Source organism: Camellia sinensis, chromosome 1 (assembly GCF_055761805.1).
Source record: "Camellia sinensis isolate YWXY chromosome 1, ASM5576180v1, whole genome shotgun sequence".
NCBI lineage: Eukaryota > Viridiplantae > Streptophyta > Magnoliopsida > Ericales > Theaceae > Camellia > Camellia sinensis.
In genome coordinates, this window is record NC_138961.1 from 203,419,349 (window position 1) to 203,446,085 (window position 26,737).

The following is a 26,737-nucleotide window of genomic DNA, read 5'->3' on the forward strand; positions in this document are numbered from 1 at the left end:
AAAACATTGCAAATCAACCTTTAAAAAAATTAATGTAGTGCTATTTTGGCAAGAGAGAGAAACGCAACGGCTGGCTGAGAACACTAGACGCGAGACGCATGTGTTTTTTGACAAAATTTGATTTGAGATTGTGATTATAATCAACTCCATGAAATTATGATACTACCCACCTTGTTGTTTAGGATTACATATTGCAATAGGACATTTTGATAATTTTATAGTTATACACCATGACATGACAAGTTAAAAAATTATTATCTCAAAAAGTAAAAAAATAATTTTTTACTAACTTCTCAAGTTATTTTATAAAAAAATCAAAAAACTTCATTAAAAGCAAAAAAAAAAAAAAAAAAAAAAAAAAAGCCGTTTTTTTATCACCTTCTCAAAATAGGTGGTAATATATTCAAACTGAGAGAGTGCCATTGCACTACGTTTTAAAATAACAGGGATACACGTGCGGGTGTGATTCCAATGTGAGCCACATAAAAAGATTTGAGAGAGAGAGAAAGAGATGCATGTGGAGGTGGGGGAATGGACTTGAAAAATAAGACCAAAATTGTAAGGCTAAGTTTGAGAAGATTAAATAAGTGTACTTTTTGATTTTTTTTGTATTATGTGTAAAAAAAGTAGAGAGGAGATGTTGGTTGATGTGACCTAAAAAAGATAAAAAGATGAAATAAGTGCACTTTTTTAGTTTAGCCAAACTTGACCTAAGTACAAAAAGCCCATTGTCTGGTGTGGAATTGGAGTCCGTAGAGTCCGTACCCGTTAGTAGGCTCTTCTGCTCGGCAGCAGTAGTAGTATTATTTGGCGTGCTGTGTCTGCGTTTGTCTCGTGGCCCTGAAACTCACGCTACGCCAGCCCCCTCTCTTACATTACATCAAATTACAAATACGTGGTCTTGTCACTGTTTTGTCTAGTTATGTTATTTTTTAAAAACAATTACTATACAACTTCTCTTTATTTTTTTATCTTTTATCTTATGTTTAAAAAAAAATACATTATCAAATGAATAAATTAGATCTATTTTATATGACTATATTTGTCATGAATTTTTTTTAGTTATTTTAGTTATAAAAAAATAAAATAAATTAAAAAATTAATAAGATAAAATATCATATCTAAATTATAATTTTTTTTTCTATCACAAAAATTAAAAAATTCATTTTAAATGAAAAATTTTAATTCCAAACTAAAAATAAATAAAAATCAAAAATCAAAAAACTAACCCCAATACCAAACGAATGCTATATTACCATATATATAATGTCGCAGTGACATACTTTCCAATATGAACAACGCTCTGTTCACAGTAGGATAGGATGCTTGATGTACGTCGCCACTCTCCCTCCCTCCCAGTCTTTTACTCCTCCAGTATTGATAGAGACTCTCTTTAATTATCAACCCCACCATCCTCCACACACACATGACGGATAGAGATCGCAGAGAAAGAAAAAAAAAAAAAATTGACCAATGAAAGGAAAAGAGAATTTGAAACATTTTTCTTTACTCTCCGAATGCCAGTGACTCAAAACCCCTCTTCCTCACATCTGTGCCGTACACGTGGCCACCCTGTGCTATCTCCGCCATCAACTCTATTCTGGAATGTCACTGTCTCCACTCCACTTGCCCTTCCCTCTTCTTGTAATAGGACTACAAAATCTGTTCAGTACAGTACACTGAAGAGCAATCTCTAATCTTTACTTTTTTGACTTGCGCAGTCTCTCTCTCTCTCTCTCTCTCTCTCTCTCTCTCTCTCTCTCTCTCTCTCTCTCTCTCTCATTCATGAAACTATGTTTACGGCAGATTTTTAAATCGGCCGTGCTTCAGGGCCCGAAAACAGGGGGCTCGAATGCTCCGTATTTCCATTTAAGGTAAAAAAAAAAAAAAAAAAAAAAGGAAAAAGAAAGTAAAAAAAAAAACAGTTTCTAAAAATGGAAATTAGGGGTATTAGGGGCAACTTTTTTAGGGCCACCAATCATTTTCCTTTTTAAATATCCAGAAATTATACATTTTCGGTAAAAAGAATCAGTGTGTTTAGTTTGAATTTTTTGAATTAAATTTTTTAAATTAAGTTTTTTGATTTTCTTATTTTTTTTTGTTTTTAGTGGAATATTTTTAAAATTTTAAGTAATTTTTTTTACTTTTTAGACATACCTAACATACATATACCTAAAAAGTAAAAACATTGTAAAAAAATATTTTAAAAAATTAATAAATACATAAAAATATAAAAATTGTACTGAATTCTTGTATTTCTTTTTATATTTTTGGTATTTAGTGAATTTTTAAAAGATTTCTTTCACAAATTTTTAAATTTTTAGGTATATTTATGTTAGGTATGTCTAAAAAGTTTAAAAAAATTACTTAAAATATTAAAAAAAATTCAGTAAAAATAAAAAAATACGAAAAATAAAAAAGTAGAATTTTCTGAAAAGAGTTTTTGAAAAACTCTAACCAAGCATAGTGAATACTTTTCAGTGTATTTACTTTAAATTTTCAGGATTAAATTTTTTGAAAACTGAATTTTTTATTTTTCGTATTTTTTTATTTTTAGCAAATATTTTTAAAATTCTAAACATTTTTTTTAACTTTTTTATATGCATTTTACTTAGATGTATGTAAAAAATAAAAAAATTCATCAAAAAAAAATTAACAAATATATAAAAATATACTAAATTCTTGTATTTTTTTTTATATTTTTTGTATTTATTGAATTTTTAAGAGATTTTTTGCACAAAAATTATACTTTTTATGTGTATTTATATTAAGTGTGTCTAAAAATTAAAAAAATTACTTAAAATATTTAAAAATTATAGTAAAAATAAAAAAATACGAAAAACTAGAAAGTAAAATTTTCTGAAAACTATTTTCAGAAAAACGAAACCAAACAAGTTGTTTATTTTTATGATGGTTGGAATTGTTTGGGATAAACTAAATAAGTACACTTTTTAACTTTTTATGAAATGAGTTGAGTATTAATTGGATTTGAAGTGATGTGTTAGAGAGATAATGTGACTTAAATAAGATGATGTGACTTAAATAGAAGAGTGACTTTTTGACTTTTTTAAGTTATGCCAAAACAAGCCTAAGTTTGATTTAAAAAAACAACAATGCTGGGGACTCCAGTGAGAGTGACCCCAGTGACCTCCCAGTGCCACGTGACAGCCTGCCACTGGCTGAAACAAAAAAAAAAAAAAAAAAAAAAAATTTTGGCCAATCAGGGAAGACCCCCCAACACGCCCACTGGGGGTCTAAGTCATTTTTCTTAAAAAAATTCTGTGATTAATGCAAATTTTTTGTGTTAACACTAGTATAAAAAATAAAAAATAAAAAAATTCTATATATAGTACAATTATTTTAAGATTATTCCACTAATTTACAACTTTCTAGTTGATTTCTTTAGACACCATAGACTCACTGTAAAAATTTCTATTAAATCATAAATCAACTAATGTTAATAAGACTAAATAAAAAATTTATTAAAAAATAAATCATATTTGGTATTTTTCTCTTAAAAATACACTAAGCTTTTGTTTGGGATATGAATTAACTTTTTGATTTTTTTGACTATTTAACCTAAGACTAAAAAGTCGCGTTTGAGATAAATTTTTTGACTTATTTAACTTTTGTAAGAAAAAAAATAAAATAATTATAGGTTGAATGTAACATTTTATCTTATTGACTTTTTAATCTATTTTGTCTTTTATAACTATTTTAACTAAAAAAATTTATGCCAGACATAGCCTAAAATGACTACTATTACAGAAGCTTGTGGGCATCATCAGATCATCAATCAAAATACATGTATATATATATATATATATATATATATATTTTGTTACAGAAAAATCCTCCCATTTACCCGCAATACACGGCAACACCTCTTGCAGAAATCACTAGGGTGTCCTGTTGTCCGTTCTGAGTTAAGAGACTATAACTTGAAAACTCATCTCGACCTTCCAAGACAAACTTCATTTAAATCAGGACTCACAACAAAGAAGTATTGAACCCACGCCCACGAGTATTCAGGTCCACTAGAGCCTCAATTTCGGAGAGGATATAACTACGGGCTCCATTTTCTCATATAATTTCTGCACCTTGACTATATTCTCTTTCAATAAAAAAATTAAATATAAAACCTATATTCTCTTGAGGATATTGTTGTCAATTATCATATTATGCAAGTTTCATTGTTTAGATTATCTAAAAAGGAAGAAGAGCAAAAATAAATAAATAAATAAACAAATAAATAAAAAGAAGATAACAACAAAGGATATAATGAAGGGTTGAATATATCTCCCAACCAGTGGTCTGCACACAATTCTAGAAAAAAATATATGTAATATTACAAGAATATTGACAAACAAAAATACACACATAGTATATGTCGCTCAAGTGGTACGTATCTTATTTATCAAACCTGTGATCTTGGTTTCGAGTCACATCCTCCTCTTAATCTAAGATGCAACACCATCAGGAGCCATCATATATTAATAGTAAGATAGATACTGAACAATCTAATGAGCTACATCACTTGCTATTGCTAAATTTGGAGCTAAATGAATAAGATTAAAGCATATCAAATGGTGTGCTAAAGTCAAAACCAATTTGGCTTTGCCATGGGAGCCCATATGCTATAATTTGACAATTCTGCTATAATAGGATAAGTGCCATTTTTTTTTTCCCTCACAAAATGTCAAATAAAAAAGCTATTTGTGAGTCTCATAATGAGAGGAGACACTTTTGTAAATGCCATAATTTGGCAAGAGCAACGACACGCCACTTCAGATGATTTTACAAATTTTTGGTGGTTTAACACACCACTAGTGATGTTATCACCTCTCAAATTTTGGCTATTGGCAATGAACCGCTTTTGAAGACAACAGTGGCAACCAAAACAGCTATAATCATCCCATAAAGAAGTTATTAGTCTTGACTACAGTTCCTCCAAAAAATAGAGAGAGAGAGAGAGAGAGAGAGAGAGAGAGATGACAAACAATAATTACTTCCAAAAAATATTCCACTTAGTGATTAAAATACCTGATTCCAGCAGCAGAGGAAATTGATGGCATGCTTTCGCATCGCCCATAACTGCTATGTACTGTAACACAGTTGCAATCAGATTTACATTACAACACTTGGATTTGCCCCCCATAGCCATAATTCTTCAGAAGCCCTTCATCTTGCCGCCAATTCTCTTTGATCTTTACTTCAACCTGTTCAGTCAGTGAATTGTGTATAGGATCTTATTTTCCTACATAAAATTACTATGCTATATCTGCTTTATTGAATTTTCAGGATACATCAGCAGCCTAATTATTGGTTACTACAGCTGGCCATGAGTGTTTGCATCGATTAGTTGGGATGGTTAAATAAGTTGGTACCTCCAAAAAAACTTTCTTTTGCAAGAAATCTTCAATGTCAAGCCGAGCAGCTGTTGCTAGTAGTTTCAAAGCTTTCCCTTCCTGCAGTAGTTCAGAATAACTGAAATCGCAAACATACACACATGCAGATGTGCTTTCAGACCCAATTGTATTTTTTTGCATTTACCCTTGAGTGGATTCATTTTGTTACAAATGAAGCATTCTTTCTGAATTCTCTAACACGGCAAAGAATTGCAGATGGCCTCTTGCACCACGTGGACCAACAACTTTATATATGTTCTTTGTCAACGCCTCAAGCAAGATGCAAAAGCATTGCATCATCAAGCCCAGCTCAAAGGCATAATAACAAAAAGTGCAGTAATTTGACGCTAGACACCTGACTAGGTTGGAACAGGCCCAGGGAGCCCTGATGAGACAGGTTTGTCTCTGAAATGATTCACAGTTAATACCAATGAGTAAAGCTTGAACTTACCTTTCCAATGAGGATGATCTTTTGTGAGTTTTTCTCGACAACAATCTCAACTTGAATAAAATCTTTTGCGGTTGGTCTAGACTTGTAGGCTACTACATTGACCTGTCAGAATCAAATATTGATAAATTAAAATTTCTTCACTAGATTAAGTATCCAACAGAATCAAAAGCTCTACATATAATTTATATTTGTATAACTGTGTCTCACAAGTCAAAAGAACCTCAAGCTTTCTAAGGATATAAATGTACCTGGCATGCATACGGAACTTCATTACGGTATTGCATAAAGATCTTTTCTCTGACTATTTCAGAAACAAAAAATCTTTCTGGGTGCTCACTAGCAATGTCCTGAAACCAAAATAAATGAACAGTAGGTTCTTACTTTCATGTTTTCAAAAAGTAACTTTCTTGCATGAACTCCCAACAAGAGAACTAGCTGACATAAAAAGAGGAGAGAGAGAGAGAGAGAGAGAGAGAGAGAGAGAATGTGCTCTGATAACCATTTTGCTCCAGCTTACATCCAACAATTGATATATGGTTAGGTTGGTATGGAATGATAATCATAATGAGGCAAAAGTGCCATGGAAGATTATGATTCATTTTGAAGGGTTAAGGAAGACAACAAAAGAACAAAAAGTTAACCAGTTGCATACCTTAGGGTAATAAGCAGGCCCAACTGGAAGTTTTGATAGTATCCAATCCTTGACATCATCCACCCCATGACCATATTTGGCACTCACTGGTATGACCTCATCAACATCAGTGAATTTTTCATACCACTGTAAGGAATATGGCATTGATTTAGGATACATGATGATAGGGAAGTAGCATGTAAATGCCACCCTTGAGAACATCAGGAAAGGTCAGTCAATGTCCACAATACAGGGCATGAGACCAACTCATATGATGAAACTGTTCTATGCACTAAAAAGGCACACCAAAAAAGAATTCCAATTCAATCCTAATTGATCACAATTACTGTATTATTATCTTCACAACAATTTTGTGCCCTTCCAAGTCATCAAGTAAGATATCTAACTACTTCAAAATTTAGCAAAGTCTTTTCAACAGGTTCTAGCCTGAGACATTATGCAGAGTCACAAACATACTGCTGTTGTTAAATCACAGAATTCACAAATTACTATTCATAGATTCCATTGGCCCTTGTATAAGCAAAAACAGAAGTACAGTCACACTGAAGCTAAGAACTCTGAAAATTACAAATCATATGAAAAAATATTACAGGAAAAACCATATTATATTTGTTTTAATTACTATTTACCAATGATATCGCAATCAGCCTACAATATGAGTATGCTCATTCATGCCACGTAGTAAAAGGTGTTAACAAGTCCCAACCTCTAGCTTCTTCACAATTTCACCAGGTTTGATCAGGTCCCTCTTGTTCAAAACCAGCAAAGTAGGTGGTTTGTCTTTGAGGTTCCCCACACACTCTTCCAAGATCTTGTCTATCTAGAAACAAACCAACAAACAAATAATAAATAAAAAAAAATAGAAAACGGAAACAAATTTCCAAAATCAATTTCCCCAAAGGAATAAGCAAACCTTTTGTGGTGCTTTACATGCATCAACAACAACCACTACGCAGTCTGCATTGATGGCAGCACGCCGGACATTTTTCATCATCATAGAATCCAACTTATGCATTTTCTTCTCAATCACACCAGGTGTATCATAAAGTATCATCTGTCAACAAAGCCCCTTGATTAGGTGAATCATCTTAAATGGCATAGTAAGATCTTTCTACACACACGGAGCACAAGGCGATATACCTCTTTGTGAACATCAAAATCAAATTATATAAGGTTAAGAAACAAACAGCAATTCAGTGCCACAAGGAATCACAATTAGCCACAAATGTATATCCAATGGACCTAGCCACATCAAGGCATCATCTCTCAGAACCCCTGAAATCCCTACAAGGAACCTTCCATGCACAACTAAACCTAATGGGTAAGATAAACTATAATAGCAAGTCAGAAGCAAAGTTCCCTACTAAACATGCACTCAAGCCTGTAGAAGCTCAGGCTAGAGAGGTAGATATTGTGAATGAGCAGCGGAAGGTGAAAGCCACTGTGAGTGAATTACAAAGGTTGTCAGAGGTGGAAGAGGAAGGGGTGGCAGCTAGGCATCAAGATGGTGATGCACCAATTTAGTAGGCATAGTAATGTGTGTACTTGCTGAAAGAGATACATTAGTTATTTAAAGTTGTAAAATTGGAAGCCAAGTAATTGTTGAGGAGACACCACTTCCCTAGAGGACCACATGCTAAGATTCCCTCTCCGAACTGCTAGGTTAAAGCAGAGATGCTATTGATACCCCGAGCAAGTTGAGGCAAGGGCATTGTCTCCACCTCAACAAGCCCTTGTACTTACCCACCAAGCCACATTATGCCCACATCGCAGCTAGGATCATGACACAATCTAAGAGCCACACCATGATCCTGCACTGAGCTACAAGGAACTCCTCGTGACTCGCTGGGATAATCAAGGTACGGAGAGTAACCCTCCTGACTGAGGGTTGATCCCTGAAGGTCAAGTCATTCTCATCTACTTTGATGTCATTACAACCTATGTGAAGGCCCATCGATCCTAGACTCCAAGTACAAGTTTACCAAAGTTAATGCTATGCATTTATCCTTCTCGAAGTATTTGGGGCTTCAAAAAGGATAGGCCGCACTGCCCAACCCCTCCAACTACAAACCTTGAAGTAAATCCAATAGATCTACAGAAGCATAATGCCTTACATCCCAATAAGAAAAACCACCCATCTTCACCTCTATAAGGCCTTGAGCTCTAGCAGACCCAAGCTTGAATTTAGACCTCCATAAACATTCAGCTTAATCCAGTTTCCCCGAGGAAGGCCCAAGCAATGTTTCTCATAGGAAGCCCAAACACAATAGCAAAAGCAAGTGCAAGCTTAAAAGTTCTTCCAAATTCTTTTTTAAGTACAGAAGTTACTTAACCATATTGGTAATTCCATACTTAAGCCAATTCATCCTGCACTACACCTTGGACATTCTGATTTTGTTCTTCATTTCTGTTATTTTGCAGGATAAGCTATCAGTGTATTAAAACTAGGCTGGTAGTCAGATCCTAGTCAAGATTTCCAGACATTTGTGAAAGGAAGTCTTATAATAAATTGTTCAGAACACTAGTAAATACAATAATTACTATATGTAAAAGACAACTAATAGTAATTCTGTTTGTCCTAGTTATACCAAATGTGAAGGTCTTCTTTTAGGTTAGATGTATAACTGGAATGCTCTTTGATACAAGAATCGTCTAGTAAGCAAGTCACAATTCTATCTGCTTCGCTCAATAGTTATTTTAACAGCAAAATAGAGGCTAGTATTGTTTCCAAACTATCATTGCCAATTTCTAGTCTTCTAAACACCAAAACCTAACGGTGGAAGCTTTTTAGAATGAGTGACGATGATTGAAGGAGGGGGTGCCAAGCCAATTTCTAGTCTTCCAAACACTAAAACCCAACGGTGGAAGCTTTTTAGAATGAGTGACGATGAATGAAGGAGGGGGTCCCAATTTTTCTTAAATGTTATTGCTTAGTTGTTTGGTGAAACTTGAAAGCAAACCAAGAATATTAACAGCCACATTAAAATTAGCCACAACTCACGAGCACATTTTACATAGAAAATATCAAACCTGATACTCTGGACCAGAACATATACCAAGCACTCGGTGTCTTGTAGTTTGAGGTTTGTCCGTAACAATTGAGAGCTTTTGTCCTATCATTTGGTTTGAAAGTGTACTCTTTCCAACATTTGGCTTTCCGAGTACAGCCACATATCCTGCATTTTCCGCCACAAAACATGACAGTTAGCTAAGCTAACACAGAAAAGTTAACAAAAGAATCATGGATAAGAGCATCTCCAATCCTTACTAATCTTTTTTCCATCAAATTTGAGAGAAAATTTGGTTAAGAGTTTAATCTGGTTGGAACACTCCAATCCTAGTATTTTTTTCATGAAATCTTTTTTGAATTTAAAAAAAAAAAAAAAAAAAAAACTTATCCTAAACACATGTTTTAACCATTTTATTTTTAAAATTTCATCAAATTTGAGTAAAAGTATGAACGTTGGGAATTTGGTGAAGAATTTGTCTCTCCCTTGATTTGATAAAATACAAGTTTGATGAAATGATTGGAGCTCACTTTTAGTTCTTTATCTTTCAAATTTAAATTTGATGAAAGAATTGAAGTATTTGGAGATGCTCTATACTATACAAGCTTGGAAAAAGTGCTGTAGTATTTGTTAATTTTGATTGCTTCATTTGGTATCTCATTTCACTCATTAATTTTTTCCAGGCACGTTTTATTCTCCAAAAAACTTGTAAGTTTGAAAATCGAAGCAGCAAAAACAACAACAAAAATAACATTTATCTAGTAGCGATGTTGTAAGAATCAGAGAGAAATACGCGAGGGAAAGAGAAGTGAGAAAACGAACCGCTCCGATGGTTAGGGTCGGGGAGAGAATCGAGTTCCTCCATCTCGTAATCGTCGAGCAAGGCCATGTTCCTGTCCGGCTTCTCGCTCAATGACAAGAATCCCGAGTACGAAGCCTCGTCCTCATCCTCTTCTTCAATCAACGATGAAGAGCTCCTCTTCCTCCCCCTCGTCGCTGCAGCTACAGATTCAGCTAGGTCAAAATCATACTCTTCCTCCTCCTCATCTTCATCATCTCCTTCTTCTTCTTGTGCAGATAGTTGGGGTCTTCGGTGATTATTGTCCAAAAAGGGCTTTCTGTTCGTATGCCGATTCTCAGGTCTAATACGACTAGAATTACTAGTGCTGCTACTGGAAGTCGAAGTGGCCTTGACATGGAACTGTGTGTCGCGGAAGGGGAATTGGCGGCGGAGGAGAAGAGAATTGTCGAGGACGACTGTGTTGAAATGAGAGTAAGAACAGCCATGGATAGACCTTGGAAGATGCTGATGGTTATAGTGATGAAGGTGGAGATGGATGCCAACCTCCATTCTTCCTTCTTGCTCTTCTTCCACTCCACTGCTGCTTTTTTGCAGTTTCACTCACTACTACTCTGCTCCCTCTAGTCTATCCTAGTTTCCAATTTTTGTTTCAATTATTGATTGATTGGTGCTAGATAACAATTCATTGACGCTATTACCAAGGCAATTTTAGCTGATTTCAGATCTTCGCATAACTTTGTACCGCTTTTATTAAAATCTCGAATCCGTTTGGAAAGTAGGTTGATTTTTGACTTTTTAATTTTTTTATCTATTTTAATTTGGATTAAAAATTTGATTTGGGAAGAGATTTTTTTTTTTTGACTTTTTTGATTTTTTTTATGAGAGAAGGGTGTAATGATTATGAGTTGAATATGATGTTTTGTTTTTTGTAACTAAAATAACTTATTTTATTTTTAATGGTTAAAATAATAAAAAAATCCATTTTAATTCTTTCCAAACGGACCCTAGTCAAATTTATTCATTTAACACAGAAATAACAACCCTGTTACATTTATCGGCTGAATTTGTGTAATACTTTTGTTTTACAATACACACCCTTTGAGATTTATCACGATAGATTATTATAATTAAAAGACACAATCAAATATCTATTTGAATATAATTAAATATATATATTTACGTTTTCAAGTGTGAATTATAAAATTTTGCTTGCTAAAGAACTTAGCTTTTGCAAAACCTTTCTACTAATAATATATGTATTTTGCAGTACTAAGATATATAAAGATATTAAATATATATATATATATATATAAATTATTTACCATTACACGATATTAAAATAATTTAGATTATTAAATCATATTGAACGTATATTATATATACAAATAACATAAAATTTTACTCTTTTTTTTTTCACTCATAAATTGTAAAGACTATTATAGTTACATTATATAAATTATTTGTTTTGATGGTATTAATAATTTTCTATATATATATAAAATGTAAATAGAGTTAAATTTTAATAATTTAATAATGTAACCACAAAAAATAAAATAAAATAAATACAATTCGGATTTAGCTCAGGTCGGGCTTGGACATGTAATCTCACGTTACAATTCGGGTTTGGACAGGCCTGAGCAAATCTCAACACAACTTGGGCTATGTTTAGACAACCTCCCAACCTAACCGAATCCACCCCAGTTGTACACGTAGCTAATAATACACTATCCGTATCTAATAATAAATTGAAGACTATGTTTAGATAAAGAATTTGAAGAAAAATTTGTGGAGAAGAAAAAAAGCAATTGTTCACTTTTTCTTTTTTACTTTCAACAAATCCCTCCGCCATTGCTCACAATTTTAATGGGAAAAACAAAAAAGGGAAATGAATCCTCAAAACTGAATTGATAAAAGAAATTGAGTGATACTCCGTGATTATCATGATGTGTTTTTTTTTTTTTTTTTTTTTTTTTTTTTTTTTTTTTTTTTGAGCAGATCGTAACGTGTTACTTGCATACTTCAAACATCAGCAGATGATAAACAAAGTTTCTAGACTACAATCCAACCACAACACTCACTCAGGCATATTCTTAGAAACATTCAAGTTAGAATCATGCTCTTCGATCAAAAAACCTGATCAAATTTGGATTAATGAATCAGACTTGTCTGCTCTATAACCACACTATCACTGGAAGCAACTGTGAGGCAGTAGAGGTGAAGATTTTGTACCAAAAAGAATCAAAATAATAGAAGTGAAGATTGAAGAGCGTTGGAAAGGGAATAAATACATTAGAGACCTGATAGCGCTATCCTGCAAGCTGAACGACAAAATCATATTTCATTACTTTCCCGAAATGAACAAATTTTTACTCCTTCATGCTTTATTACAATCCAAAACTTCAGCTTTACCATGCCCGTAAGCACTATCAGGTGGTCATTGCTTCCAGGTCAGTGACACGGACACCACAGACCTGTGGCACACAGAGAAACACAACATCAAAAATCTAAGGTCAAGAAAGTCCAACAAACCTGAATTATGAACCATGATGCAAAATAAACAACATATAATATAAGATAAAAATGCATTCTCTTGTTAGTAAACCTGATACACAGTTTTGGTGGGACTCAGAGACCACCCCAGCTGATCTGATTCCGTTCATTCTTGTGCTAATTTTAATTGCATGGGACCTCGATGGCACAGTAGAAGAGCACAAGAAAACCTGATTAAATCAACGATCCAATATATGATGGATTCATCACCTCATTCCAGATTGACAGCATAAGGTACAACCTTGAATAATTATTACGATGCAACTATACATCCTTGGAAGTAGGAAACTATGCAACCAACAAAAAAAAGTAATGTATTCGTATTCACAAGATGGCATATTAAACCTCTTGCTCACTTATTTTTTTTTTTTCTTCTATGACATTGTATTCAACTGCTTATTTGATCAGGAGCTCATCACTTGGCTGCTGCAGGGTCATGCTCTGGAGCAATGGATTTGCTGGTGGAAGATGCCGATCCTTTTCCAGTTGAAAGGTAAGACCATGCTAAGGCACCGGTGCCAAGTGTAATTGCAGCAGCAATTGAACCCCAAACCCACCTCTGCCTTCTCTTCCTCCTTTGCCTAAGACGCCGTGCTGTCTCTACACAAGGTAAAAAAAACAGGGGAAAATTAGAGCTGTGTTGCCTGCATGCATGCATGCAAGCCAAAGTGGTGCAAACCCTTACCTAAATATTTTGACATGCCTAAACTATGGTTAAAACTAAAAAAACATATGATAAAAATGACCGAAAATCTAAAAGTCAAACCTTCAGAGATAATAACTTCTCTTTATCTACTTAAAAGTAAGGTTTCTTACATTAACAAAAGTTTTAACAAAAAACAATAAAAATATACACTTCCACCTGCTTAATGTATATAAAATTAATTTGGTGCAGACTTCGTATCTAATCGTATCTCACTTATTTTCTTCTCAATTTCTTACAAAAATGTATTTCTAGAAAAGGGAAACCAAGAATGGATGAAAAAGGAAGGGGTGGAAATCAATATTTGCAGAATGGTAACAATTGCCCAACTATATGCCGAAATCCATAAGGCCTAACAAGCCAGACAAACAAGGCCACTCACTGCTTGCAGACATTACACACATCAGGGCAAGGCAAGGGAAAAATGTCCCATATCCTTGACTGCACTAAGGTTCAGCCTACTGGAAATTTTTCCCTCACACACAAAAAGCAAATTCATTGAACTATTCTCACACCATGACAAGGCAGGCATGCTGGGATTTTTCTCCAAGACTGTCACAGAACCAACCATTCATTAGAGTACACTACTCTGATGAGAGGGGCATTTGAGCACACTATGATGTGAGGGGAATTTTTCTCATCGTCATGTAGCTCCACCTATGTTGCTAGCACCCATACTATTTATAAGCCGGACTACAACTCAGAAAAAAGAAATGAAAATTCAAAAAGGAAGATATGCAAATAATAATAATAAATAAAAAAATAAAAAAAAACAGAGAACATTTAGGAATATCACTAGAAGTAAACTTCTAAGACAGTAAAAAAAATAACCCTCCATAAAATTCATAAATAAGTGAAGAATCTAAATATCTCCCCACCCCCAAAAATAAAACAGGAGGGATTAAGAAGAAGAAGAAGAAGAAGAAGAAGAAACCTCACCTATAGCTTCCTGGTTCCTCTGGGACATCTCCCGATTCACAGACTCGTAGTAATGCAATCTGTCACATAACCTAGCTATCTCGAAGTTCTTTGACTCTAACTGGTCTTCCATCTCCATCTCAGCCTCAGCCTTTGCAGTACCCCTCCCAATGGAATGCGACACAAACCGAGCAAGATATACCTGACGACAAAGCTCTTCTGCATGATCAACACCCAGTTGTTCATCCTCGGCTGCAGCAATGGGATTTGCAGGGAGTGTCAACCCTACAAGAGACAACTGTTGCTGAATCCTCATCCATTGGGTTTGCAAATTATCTCGGGCTTCTTCTGCTTGCTTCCGCTTCTCTATCTCCATCAATAAACTCAACCTTATTTCACGCAATTCAGCTTGAACATCATGTGGAGAAGGCTGTGGCCCACTCTCAGTGGATAATTCTAAAGCAAGCAAGAAAAGCAGGTGAGCGACAATATTAAAACAGTAACAAATTGTGAATGTGATGTTACTCATAGTGCATAAACAATGCAATGGTTGATGCTAATGACAATGCTCAAGTAATGCGTTCCACGCAGGATAATTCTAAAGCAAGCAAGAAAAGCAGGTGAGTCACAATATTGCAGAGAAGTAACAAAATTATGATTGTGATGATAGTCCTAGTGCACCAGATATTCTGAAATTCCTAGGCCGCCTCAGTGGGGGTAATCGCTCTGTAGCCATATGGGTTCGTGGTGAGAAAGGTGCTGGGTTGTCATTTCAAATAGTGGTGACGATCGGTCAGCGGCGGAACCAGATCTTTATTCCTGTGTCTGTCTTTGGGGATGGCTAGGTGGGGGTGGCATTGGTCATTGAAGGCTTTGGAATGATTAAGGGGACGGTAGTACATCCTGGAGCTCCGAATCACTTGTCATCCACTTCTGCTACTTCGTCATTGGCTAATCGTCAGATTGCAGCGGTGGTTCACACTCAGGTGGAGGTTGATTGGTTTTGGTTGTTGGACACAGCTTTGGTGGGTAGGGTGGGGGGGCGAAGTGGTAAGGGCATGAGCTTTGCAGCTATATCGGATTGGGTAGGTTGGTGGTGGAGCCAAGTGGGGCCGGTGGAGGTTAGACTGCTAGGGGAGAAGGCTTTCTTGTTTGTCTTCCCAAATAGGAGTGAGGCGGAGGCGACGGCATGTCAACGGTGGACAATGGGTGGCCTTGATCTTTTGTTGGAATGGTGGTCACCATTGGCTATGAGTACTTTGGGGAAGTTGTCGCTGCCGGGGGAAAACATCTGGATTTGGGTGGTGGGGCTTCCTATTCATCTCCGTGGGAAAGAGGTGTATCGTGCTATTGGTGATCGGTGCGGTGGTTTTGTGGACCCGGATGAATCCTCAGTGGATCTGGGTGGTATTCGACTGCGGGTGCAGCAGTCTGACCATATTCCGTCGCGAGTTTCCGTTTGTCGGGGGATGTGGCAGTTCTCGTTGCCGGTATGGGTGGAGGAAAACTTGCTCGTAGAGCTGCGGTCGCCGGTGGCCAAAATTACAGGGGGATTTGGGTCACATAAGGTAAGGGCGGATTTGTCGCAGTTAGGTCGCAAAGTTCAAGGGATTTCGGGGAAGGAGGAGTATCTGAATAGATTTAGGGTGGAGCGTGGTCATTCGAATCTAGTGGGTCATGGTGTGGGTCAATCACGGGGGCCTCAAAGGGGTCAGTTGGGCTTGGTGCAGGCCCAAGTCGCTGTGCGTACAACTGTGGGCCGCAAAGCTTGGGCTGTGGCAAAGAATAAAGGAGTGCCGGGTTGGGCCTGTGAGACTAATGGGGCGAGTTCTTCAGCTCGTCACTTAAGCCCAAAGGGGCCTGATTTGGGCACAATTGGGTTACCCCAAGTCAATTCCCCTATTGCTGGAGTGGGTCGGGTTGTCACAAGAAATGGATGCGTTGATATGGCTGCGGCGAATCCAGGAGAGTCGGGTTGGGCGGAGATGATCGTTGTCGATACACAGCGTCGTTCGTCTAACACGCAGTTGGGTACGGAGTTGGTGGTCTATCGCGAATCCGTCGGTGACGATCTAGGGTCACGGCGGTTGGCGGAGGAGGGTGGACTTGGTTCTCAGACGGCGAGCTCGGAAGCTAAAGATGGTGAGGTCGATCCAGCTATGGCGGCGCTAAAGGGTGTTTCTTGGGCAAATTGTGTTGAACAGAGTGAGCTTCCCAGTACTGATGGGCTGGCTTTGGTACTCCAACCCCTTGTGGTCAGAAGATTTGCTAGGACAACATCAAAACATGATCCAGAACGGCGGTGGGTTGGATGGGCCGGAGGTTCCATCTTCTGAGGCAATGTCGAATTGGGTGTTGGAGCGCATTGGGGAAGTCAGTCGTTGTCTGGGTTTGTCGTTTGAGGGCCATGAAGAGGAGGCTATGTGATTATTTGCAACAGTAGAAGCATCTTGGCGGCAAGGGGCTCCTAGTTCGGGAGTGGGTACACCGTTTGTTTCCCCCAGTAAAAGGCACCGGGAGCTCAAGAACTTGGAGTGTATTGTTAATTATGATAATGGGAGGCAGAATGTCGGACGGGGAGCTAGAAGAGAGCGTAGGGGACCACTGTTGTTGGAATGAAGCTAAAAATTTTATCTTGGAATGTGCGGGGTTTGCATGATAAGGATAAAAGGGTGGCAGTGAAGGTTGTGTTGCGTGAAGCCAAGGTGGATGTAGTGTGTCTACAAGAAACAAAGATGGAGAAGTTGAGACTGGAGTTGATTCAGGAGGTATGGGGGGGAGCCGGTTTGTGGAATGGCCATTTTTAACGTCTATTGGGACGGCAAGGGGGCTTCTTCTTTGCTGGGATAAGAGGGTAGTGGTGAGAGATGAGGAGGAGGTGGGGAGTTTTTCGATGTCCTGTTTGTTTCGATGCGTGGAGGATGGTTTTCGGTGGACCTTCACTGTGGTGTATGGTCTGATGCAGCATTCGGAGCAGGGAGGGTTTCTGGAGGAATTGGAGACTATGGCGTTTCGATGGGATGTTCCGTGGTGTGTCAGGGGAGATTTTAATGTTATTAGATGGCAATCGGAGAGGTCGGGGACCAATTGGGTCTCGGGGTCCATGAGGTCTTTTTGTTCTTTGATTGATACTTTGCAGTTGGTTTGACTTACCTATTCAGGGAGGTAGCTTCACATGGTCAAATGGGCAAAGGATGTCTCGTATTGATCGTTTTTTGGTGACTGGGGGATGGGAGGAGCATTTTTCGGAGGCTATCCAATTACGTCTTCCTCGCCCAGTGTCTGATCATTGGCCTATTGTGCTTAATAGTGGGGGGATTCGTTGTGGTTCTACGCCATTTCGGTTTGAGAATATGTGGCTGCAAACAGAGAGTTTTTTGGATGTGGCGCGTGGTTGGTGGAATAGTTATGTCATTTCTGGTTCTTCTAGAAATGGCTCAAGGGAGATTTGAAGATTTGGAATAAAGAAGTGTTTGGCCGATTAGAGGGTCAAAAAGCGGAGGTGGTGTCTTCACTCCGGGCCTTTGATGAGTTAGAGGCGCAAGGGGGTTTGTCCACTACTGATAGTATTCGGAAGGAAGCTGCCAGACAGGACTTTGTTCGTATTTTTCGCATGGAGGAGGTGTCCTTTAGACAAAAATCTAGATGTTTGTGATTGAAGGATGGGGATCGAAATACGAAATTTTTTCATCAGATGGCGAATGCACATCAGCGGGTTAATCAAATTACTAGGATGTGGGTGGATGGTTGAGAGCTTTGTGCGGATCCAGAGATTCGGGAAAGAATTGTAGGTTTTTATCAAAATTTGTTTTGACAACAAGAGGGGGAGTGGCGACCAAGCTTGGAAGGGGTTCAGTTTGATATAATTTCGGGGGAGGATAAGGAGCGTTTGGTGTGTGTTTTTACGGAGGATGAGGTGTTTGGGATTTTGCTAGCCATGAGTGGTGACAAAACTCCAGGTCCAGATAACTTCTCATTGGCTTTTTTCTAGCATTGTTGGAGTGTGATGAAGGGGGATGTGATGGCAACTTTAAAGCTTTCTACCGATCTGGCCAATTTGAAAAAAGTTTTAATGCAACTTTTTTGGCTTTGATCCCAAAGAAAGGGGGGGGGGGCTGAGAATGTTCGTGACTTTTGGCCTATTAACTTGTTAGGCAGTGTGTCTAAAATATTAGCTAAAGTTCTAGCTAATAGACTTAGAGGGGTTTTAAAGGCTGTGGTGTCTGAGTCTCATAATGCGTTTGTAGGAGGCAGGCAGATTTTGGACGCTGTGTTGGTTGCCAATGAGTGTGGATTCTCGGATTCGACAACAACGACCCGGTTTGATTTGCAAATCGGATATTGAGAAGGCATATGACAACGTTAATTGGGATTTCCTCTTGTACTTGGTGCCGTTGGATTAAGTTCTGTGTTTCGACTGTGCGGATGTCTGTCTTGATTAATGGATCTCTAGCAAGGGTTTTTCCGATGTATCAGGGCCTTCGGCAGGGGGATCCGTTGTCACCTCTGTTATTTATTTTAGTGATGGAGGCGTTGAGTAGATTGTTGGATAGAGCTGTGCGTGGGGGTCTCCTGGGGGGCTTTGTTGTGGGATCGTTGTCTGGGGCGTCTCTTGTTGTATCTCATTTATTATATGCGGATGACACTCTGATTTTCTACGGGGCTGATGTGGAGCAGGTGGGTCATTTGTAGTGTGTTTTGTTATGTTTGACGTTGTAGAAATTTAATGTATAAAGAGAAATAAAGAATTGTATTATTGATTGATTTATATTGATATGTTGTATTACAATGATTCATGATTCCTATATATAGAAGAGGGTGAGTGTGTAGTAGGTAAGGAGTAGGTGAAGTGGAGGTGGTAGTGGTGTAGTGGGTTAGGTTTAGTGGAGTAGGTGAGGTGGTAGTGGTGTAGTGGGTTAGGTTTAGTGGAGTAGGTTTAAGTGGGTGAAGTAGGTGGAGAGTAGGTGGATTTTAACAGCCCCCCGCAAACTCAAGGGGGATAGGAACTAACCAACTTGAGTTTGGAGAGAGTAACAAAACAAGAAAATACATAAAAATAAAAGAGGATAAGAGACACTGTATGGTCGTGTCAGACCGGTGTAGAGGACACTGGATGGCGGTGTCAGACCGATGTAGAAGACAGTTTATGGGGTCATGTCAGACCGTTGTAGCAGACAATGTTGTGACAGTTGTGGTGACAGTTTACAGAGTCTTGCTGGACCCTTGTAGAAACTAACCGGAATCAATGTCGGGACAGTTTACAGAGTCTTGTCGGACCCATGAAGGAGCTAATCGGAATCAATGTCGGGACAGTTTACAGAGTCTTGTCGGACCCATGAAGGAGCTAACCGGAATCAATGTCGGGACAGTTTACAGAGTCTTGTCGGACCCTTAAAAAGTCGCACTCTCAAAAGGTGTGCCCAATCTTTCAAAAGGCGTGCCATCAAAAGGCGTGCCCAATCCATAAAAAGGCATGCCATCAAAAGGCGCGCCCACTTCATCAAAAGACGTGCCCGACAGAAAGCGTCGAGCCATCAAAAGGGGCGCCTGACACGCGGCGATGCACGTGATTGACAGAGCGCGTGTCGGCCTCGTCGTCTCTGTCTTTATAAACCAAAGCGAAGTCTGAGGCTTGGAAGCATAACAAACCAGTTGAAACCTCTTCGTTCTCTGTAACATTCTGTAACCAACCCTTCTCTGAAACACTCAGCAACCCATAACATGGCCTCGTCTTCCCGTTCAGCTACCCAGAATATGGCCTCTTCTTCCCGTGGTCTGCTCACTCTCTTTCCCGACCTCAACGAGTCAACAAGAGAGATAACTGGTGCGGTGGCCTGTGAACCTCAACCAAACACCTCTGGTTTTGCTCCGTTGAACTTTCCGATGCGGTCGGTGGAGCAAAAAATGGCAGTGCAAACGGATATTGAAGCTAATCAGTATACATTGAAGTCCTGTGTTGAAACTATGACTGCGGTCACAAACTTGTCGCACCGGCTGCAGAGTAGGACAAATGAGGTGCAGCAGTTAAACGCCCAACTGGCTCTGCTCCAACGCATGTATAAGGATGCGCGAGCAGAGATAAGTGTGCTAAAGGCGGAAAATAAGGAGCTGAAGCGGAAGGCCACCGTTATGTTCCGATTTGGAGGTCCGCCATATGCTGTAGTGGAGGAGCAGGGTGGAGTGATCGTGCCCAGTGGAGTGGGAAACACTGAGGCAACACCGTCAAGGGCCGCCCAGGACGGAGGCAAGACAAAAAGACCGGCGGAATAGGCGAAAAAGTGAGGTCGGTGGGTGGCCGTCTGCAGAAAAGAAAACAAATCTTGTGGTGTTGTGGTTTGTGTTGTTGTGGTTGTTTTTTTTTTTTTTTTTTTTTTTTTTTGTTAAAATTGTGATCGGGGTTGATCCCTGAGATGAATAAAAGATGGTTTGGTGTGCAAAGCTATATGGTATGAATGGAATTTGAAAAAGATTAAAAAATAATGTGAAAGAAAAATAAAGAAAGAAATAATAAAAATATATTTGAAATCAAAATGAAAGATGGGGGAAATAAGGAAAGTGGTTTAGAGAAAATAAATAAAAATAATGGATTTTGAAATCAAACGGAGGAGAGAGAGGGGACAAGCCCATGTGAGAGAAAGAGGGGAAAAATGATAGCCGATGCACCCAAAAATAATCTAGCTGCTATCCACAGGCGCTTAGGGGAAGGAAATGGTAGCAAGAGACGGCCAACACCATATATGGCTATAGCAAAGAAATGGAGTATCAAGCTCAATGGGCTAGGATTTAGACCAGAGAGTAAAGCCACTGGTCCTGTTGAACACACACCTCCAAGGCTCAAATAATCAAAACATGCTTCACGCATTTCCTTCCTTGCTTGATCAGGAGATGCACAAAACACCTTATACAGGGCTCCAGTCATTCCTCCACCAGTTAAAGGATGACGCATGTTGAAAGCATCACCTATTAATAGTGCTCCAGGAGTAGGGTAAGGAGCAGCTGGCATACTTCTATTGGGCATTGTTCTAATACTTCCCTTATCAATTGCAGCTATAAATGAATCATGCAGCTCAGGTGGAACCTGGGGAGCCACCAGAGGGAAGCAAAGCCGAAGGCTGCTGCAAAGCCGAAGGCTGTAAAAGCGAAAAAGGAAAAGAAGGCTCCGGCTAAGACAAAAGCTGTTGCGCCAAAAGCTAAAGCCGCTGTGAAGCCCAAGCCAGCGGCAAAGGCCAAGCCAGCTGCGAAGCCAAAAGCTGTTGTGAAACCGAAGGCTGCCGTGAAGCTGAAAGCTGCAGTGAAGCTCAAGGCTGTGGCGAAGCCCAAACCAAAGCCGAAAGCGAAGGATCCTAACAAGAGGCAAATGAGCATGGAGGAGAAGCATAGATTGAGTGTTGGGTTGCAGAGTTTGCCCCAGGAAAAGATGCCACAATTAGTGCAGATTATGAAGAAGAGGAATTCACATTGGCCTCAAGAGAGAGGATTTAGGCAGTGATGGGAAGGTATGTGTAGAAAATAAGCGGAGTAGGTTGAGGTCCGGCGGGCGGCCAAGGCGAGGTTGTCGCCCGCCGGTGAAACGAAAAATACTAAGTGCTTAACCTTACTCTGATACCATGTAGAAATTTAATGTATAAAGAGAAATAAAGAATTGTATTATTGATTGATTTATATTGATATGTTGTATTACAATGATTCATGATTCCTATATATAGAAGAGGGTGAGTGTGTAGTAGGTAAGGAGTAGGTGAAGTGGAGGTGGTAGTGGTGTAGTGGGTTAGGTTTAGTGGAGTAGGTGAGGTGGTAGTGGTGTAGTGGGTTAGGTTTAGTGGAGTAGGTTTAAGTGGGTGAAGTAGGTGGAGAGTAGGTGGATTTTAACAGACGTTGATTAAGAGTGTGTTGAGCAGTATTCCAACCTACTTTATGTCAGTCCATGTTATTCCCATATCAGTGACGCATCGGTTGGAGAAGCTTCAGAGGGATTTTCTGTGGGGTAGTAGTGCTGATGAAATTAGGTATCATCTGGTTGAGTGGGGGAGGATTTGTCAACCTAAGCAAACAAGGGGGTTGGGAGTGAGGCAGTTGGTGACTTTTAATAAAACTTTGTTAGGGAAATGGTTGTAGCGGTTTGCCTTGGAGGCGGACAGGTTCTAGCGAAGGGTGGTGGCTTCTAAATATGGGGTGGGGAGAGGGAATTGGATTTTGGGGGATGAGCTCACTATGCATGGCTGTGGGCTTTGGAAAGAGATTTGATTGGGTCGGGAGGAGTTTTGGGGGTGGGTAAGGTTTAGGGTGGGCAATGGATTGTAGGTGCAGTTTTGGAAGGAGAGGTGGTGTGGGGGGGGGGGGGAAGTCTCTAGAAGTCCATTTTCCGTTGATTTTTCATATTGTTGTTGATCGGGAGGCAACAGTGGCATCTTATTTAGGGGGTGGAGATATGGTGGTGTGGGATATTCAGTTGCGGCGTGCGGTGCATGATTGAGAGGTTGCTCAGTTGGTGGAGTTGTGGGGTGTTTTATATGGGTTGGGAATTACTGGGGGGAGGCGGAGGGGGAGGGGGAGGGGAGGGACAAGATGTTATGGAGTGGATTGGGGTGGGGGCAAAGAGGCAGTTTTCAATTGCATCTTTCTATAAGGGTTTGGTAGGGGATGATGGGTTTGCTTTTCCTTGGAATAGTGTTTGGATACTGGATGTTCCGTCTAAAGTGGTCTTCTTTATGTGGACGGCCGCTTTAGGACGAAATCTTACTTTGGACAACTTAATGCGGCGTGGTCATGTTTTAGTGAATCGGTGTTGCGTGTGTTGTCGTGCTACTGAATCGGTGGATCATTTGTTTCTTCATTGTTTGGTGGCTTCCCAATTGTGGGGTTTCATTTGTTCTCTTTTTGGGATTGCTTGGGTTCAACCGAAGGGGGTGTTGGATATGCTTTGGGCGTGGAGGGGTGTTAGGTTTGGGCATCGCCGGCAACGGGTTTGGGTGTTGGCGCCGTTTTGTTTGATGTGGCTTGTTTGGTTGGAGCGAAATCGGCGTACTTTCTTAGACGTTGCTCATGGGTTGCTTGGTTACAAAATCATCTTTTAGTGGTTATGTATAGTTGGTTGGAGAGGAAGGTTGATCCGGGCACATTTGTTTTTTTGGATTTTCTAGAAGATGTGATTGGTTAGCTTTGTTTACGGTTAGTTTCCCCTAATTGGGGATGGCATTTCTGTATTTGTTTGCATCAGCTTGATGCGTTCTTAATAAGATTGGTTTTATTTATCAAAAAAAAAAAAAATGATAATACCAATGCTTAAATTATCCAAGTCATGAAAGTAATATTTGAAGGGACAGTGGGGGATTGGACAGTAAACTAAAGACATTTCAAATATGGCAATACATAATTTGAACCTATGCATATCTTTGGTGAATATTGTGTCTTCAATTATAGTTTTATACCTCTACTGACAGGCAACCCGGAAAAAAGAAAAAAAAAAAGAAAAAAAAAAAGAAAAGAGAAGATGGCACACAAAGATATGTAAAAATATTAATAATACCAGAAGCAGCAAAGAGAGAACAAAATACATATTATATTGGAAGTAAAGAACAAGTACCTTCCCAAGCATCATAAAACTCAGCCATTGGTGTAGCGAGATGCAAAGACCGTTCCACCCCACTATTGTACTCTCCTTCAGTGTTGCTTGTAACACTCACCGAGTCCTGTGGATCAAGGAAATCGTCAAGCTCACCACCTTCTTCCAAATTGAGCGCAATTGTCTTCGTTGAACCATGTTTCACAGCTGAACCATTTTGTGTCGCCAAACTGTCTCCCAAATCACTCGTACCAAGTTCCCCATCACAAATGCCATTCACATGCTCCTCTTCAATAGGGCTAGAAACATTAACAGTAAAAGTAACATCCCTGGACAAATCAGTAGCCTTCTTTTCTGCATTTTTTGTGTTTTCATCTATCTTCTCTGCATCTAGAGCTTGCTTGCGAGCAGCAACATCATCCTCAGAGTAACTCTTGAGAAGACGTGGCCCACGCCTCTTGTGATTGATGATATAGGGTGATGGAGGGAATGAAGACGGAGAATCAGGAAGTGGTTTTGACACGGGGGTGGCATAAAGAGCTGGAGTTATCTGAGTCCAATGATTCTTCTTATCTATCATCGTCATTGACGCACTATTTCTCCTATCGAGCCTAGAGTTAGGAGTATTCATTCCGCTCTCTATCTTCACATTAGGAATATCGTTTCTCCTCTCCAATTTCGAATCAGGAATATTCTTCGCAGTTGTCATGGATTTCGAAGCACCTGGTTCAATCAACCTATCCAAAGCTATTGCTGTAAACGTCGGCATAACTCTGCATCATAAAAAAAATTCAACTAATTTTAAAGAATTTCCATCTTAATCATACACAAAACCATGCCATGCATAACTAATTAGCAGCAGTGAAAAGTTATAGGAAAAAATAATAAATAAATAAATACATAAATAAATTATTTCAATGATTGAATTTTGGGTAACTGAGACCCACAAAGCCTAGTCTGATGCGAATCAAAAACAACCAAAACCATGTACTTCAGAGTTCCATGTCCTTTTCCGTTCCACACCCTTCTCATAAAAAAAGCAAACAAATATCAAAATCAAAGCACATGAATCAAATTCAAAAAGAAACAAATAAAGGCGTGGAACTGAAGCTATTGAAATTTGAAACCCAAATTCAAATCCGAAAAAACAAGACTGGATCCAAATTCGAAACCCTCGGCACCTATACAAAGATCCTAATCAGCTCCTACGCCAAAACACAAAACAGAGAAATCCAAAAACCTCCTATACCCAATTCGAACCTCAATTATCAATCGAACAGCTAAAAATTCAACGAAAACACCTAAGAAAAAAAAAAACTTTTGCATAAATCAACAATTCATATAACACGCACGCACGCACACACACAGAAAACAACAGGGCAGCCAAAGCATATATATGAATATTTGTGAAGAATAGATTACCTGAGGATGTGAAGGAAGATGAAGAGCGAGAACCTTAAAGCGAGGAAGGATCGGAGATGAATCGATGCGTGAATAGCATGTTCTTCGTCGTCGTAGGTGCGGAATCACCGGGTTTTTTTTTTTGTTTTGTTTTTGTGTGTGTGTTTCTGGATGATTCAAGACCTCTTGTATACATCTCCCTGACCCTTGGAAAAGGCACAACAACAGCACAAACCCACCCAGATTAGTTTTTTTTTTTTAATTTGTTTTTTTTATCGTAACGAAACCGCACTTGTGCTAAAATAGGTCATGTTATTCTAATATATTATTTTATTTAAGGTATAATTATTTTATTTAAATTATATCACTTTAAATTTAATTTATATTTTAAATTTTTTATAAAAAAATTCAAAAAATATATTAATACAGTACATCCCAAACAATCCCTAAACTTGGTTCTCATGCTTCCACCGCCTTACCACCGCAAATATTTCATATCTTTTTTTTTTCTTTTTCTTTTTCTCTTTTTTTTTTTTCTATTATGAAGAGTTTTTAGACCTCTCTCAGCATGATTTTACTAAAAAATCAAATTAAATCGGGTAAATTCCACGACCTCTCTTTAGGTTTGGTAAAATTTAGGATCCAATTGATCAATCGGAGTAAACTTAGTTTAGTCCAAGATATTTTAGAAGTTGGATAATAAATTTTTTTAATGTGGTTTCAATTTTGACAGAAATTTAAAAATTGAATAAAATTTAACCAAAGATATTGAACAAAATTGAAAGGTGTGGATCAAAGTGAAATTTTATTTAAACTAGAAGGACATATCGTTTAATTTATCCTTTATTTATTTTTAAAAGTTACCTCAAATGAATTTCAATGAAATCAATAATAATTTGACTTTTTATACAATCATTTAGTAGTATATATAAACTTATTGATTAAAGTTCGAGCTAAGTTAATATTGATAAATTTTTAAATTTTTTTTTGTGCGTGTGGATATTTTTTTAAATATATTTAAAATTAATTTCAAACAAAATTTTAGTATTTAGTTACTAATCAAGTTAAAATAAGGGAAAATCGGTCTAAGATCCCTATCCAACTTTTAGTAATGGATTAGGTCCACAATCTGTTCTTTTGTAGTCTAAAGTCCCTCACCCCATCCCCTCTCCATCCACGTTGTCCTGTGATCACCGCCGGCTCCAAATCCCCAACCCTTGATCAGTTGCTCTCATTCCTGCACTCAGCTCCTCTGCCAGGGACACATCGATCGACTCTGCGA

General features: G+C 38.4%; 2 protein-coding genes across 4 annotated transcripts; both read right to left on the bottom strand.

Moving 5' to 3' along the window:
* Positions 1 to 4,271: 4,271 nt before the first annotated feature.
* On the bottom strand, positions 4,272 to 11,249 carry LOC114314939 (GTP-binding protein Era-like protein). 3 transcript variants are annotated; one of them, XR_014343377.1, is made up of 10 exons: positions 10,342 to 11,249; positions 9,542 to 9,687; positions 7,425 to 7,565; positions 7,218 to 7,331; positions 6,512 to 6,637; positions 6,108 to 6,206; positions 5,860 to 5,961; positions 5,388 to 5,468; positions 5,044 to 5,219; positions 4,272 to 4,460 (listed from the first exon to the last, which is right to left on the bottom strand). XR_014343377.1 is itself a non-coding variant. In XM_028261475.2 (9 exons), the coding sequence occupies exons 1-9, from the start codon at positions 10,868 to 10,870 to the stop codon at positions 5,133 to 5,135; spliced, it is 1,425 nt and encodes a 474-aa protein (XP_028117276.2). In that variant the 5' UTR covers positions 10,871 to 11,249; the 3' UTR covers positions 4,888 to 5,132. The 3 variants fall into 3 exon arrangements, 1 of the variants encoding a protein (XP_028117276.2); XR_003647612.2 differs by having other exon boundaries at positions 4,272 to 4,904; XM_028261475.2 differs by lacking the exon at positions 4,272 to 4,460 and having other exon boundaries at positions 4,888 to 5,219.
* A 1,792-nt stretch (positions 11,250 to 13,041) lies between these two features.
* Positions 13,042 to 25,916, bottom strand: LOC114314948 (bacteriophage N4 adsorption B protein). The gene is made up of 4 exons (XM_028261499.2): positions 25,477 to 25,916; positions 24,076 to 24,827; positions 14,514 to 14,948; positions 13,042 to 13,471 (listed from the first exon to the last, which is right to left on the bottom strand). The coding sequence occupies exons 2-4, from the start codon at positions 24,821 to 24,823 to the stop codon at positions 13,287 to 13,289; spliced, it is 1,368 nt and encodes a 455-aa protein (XP_028117300.2). The 5' UTR covers positions 24,824 to 24,827; positions 25,477 to 25,916; the 3' UTR covers positions 13,042 to 13,286.
* Between the last annotated feature and the right edge of the window lie 821 nt (positions 25,917 to 26,737).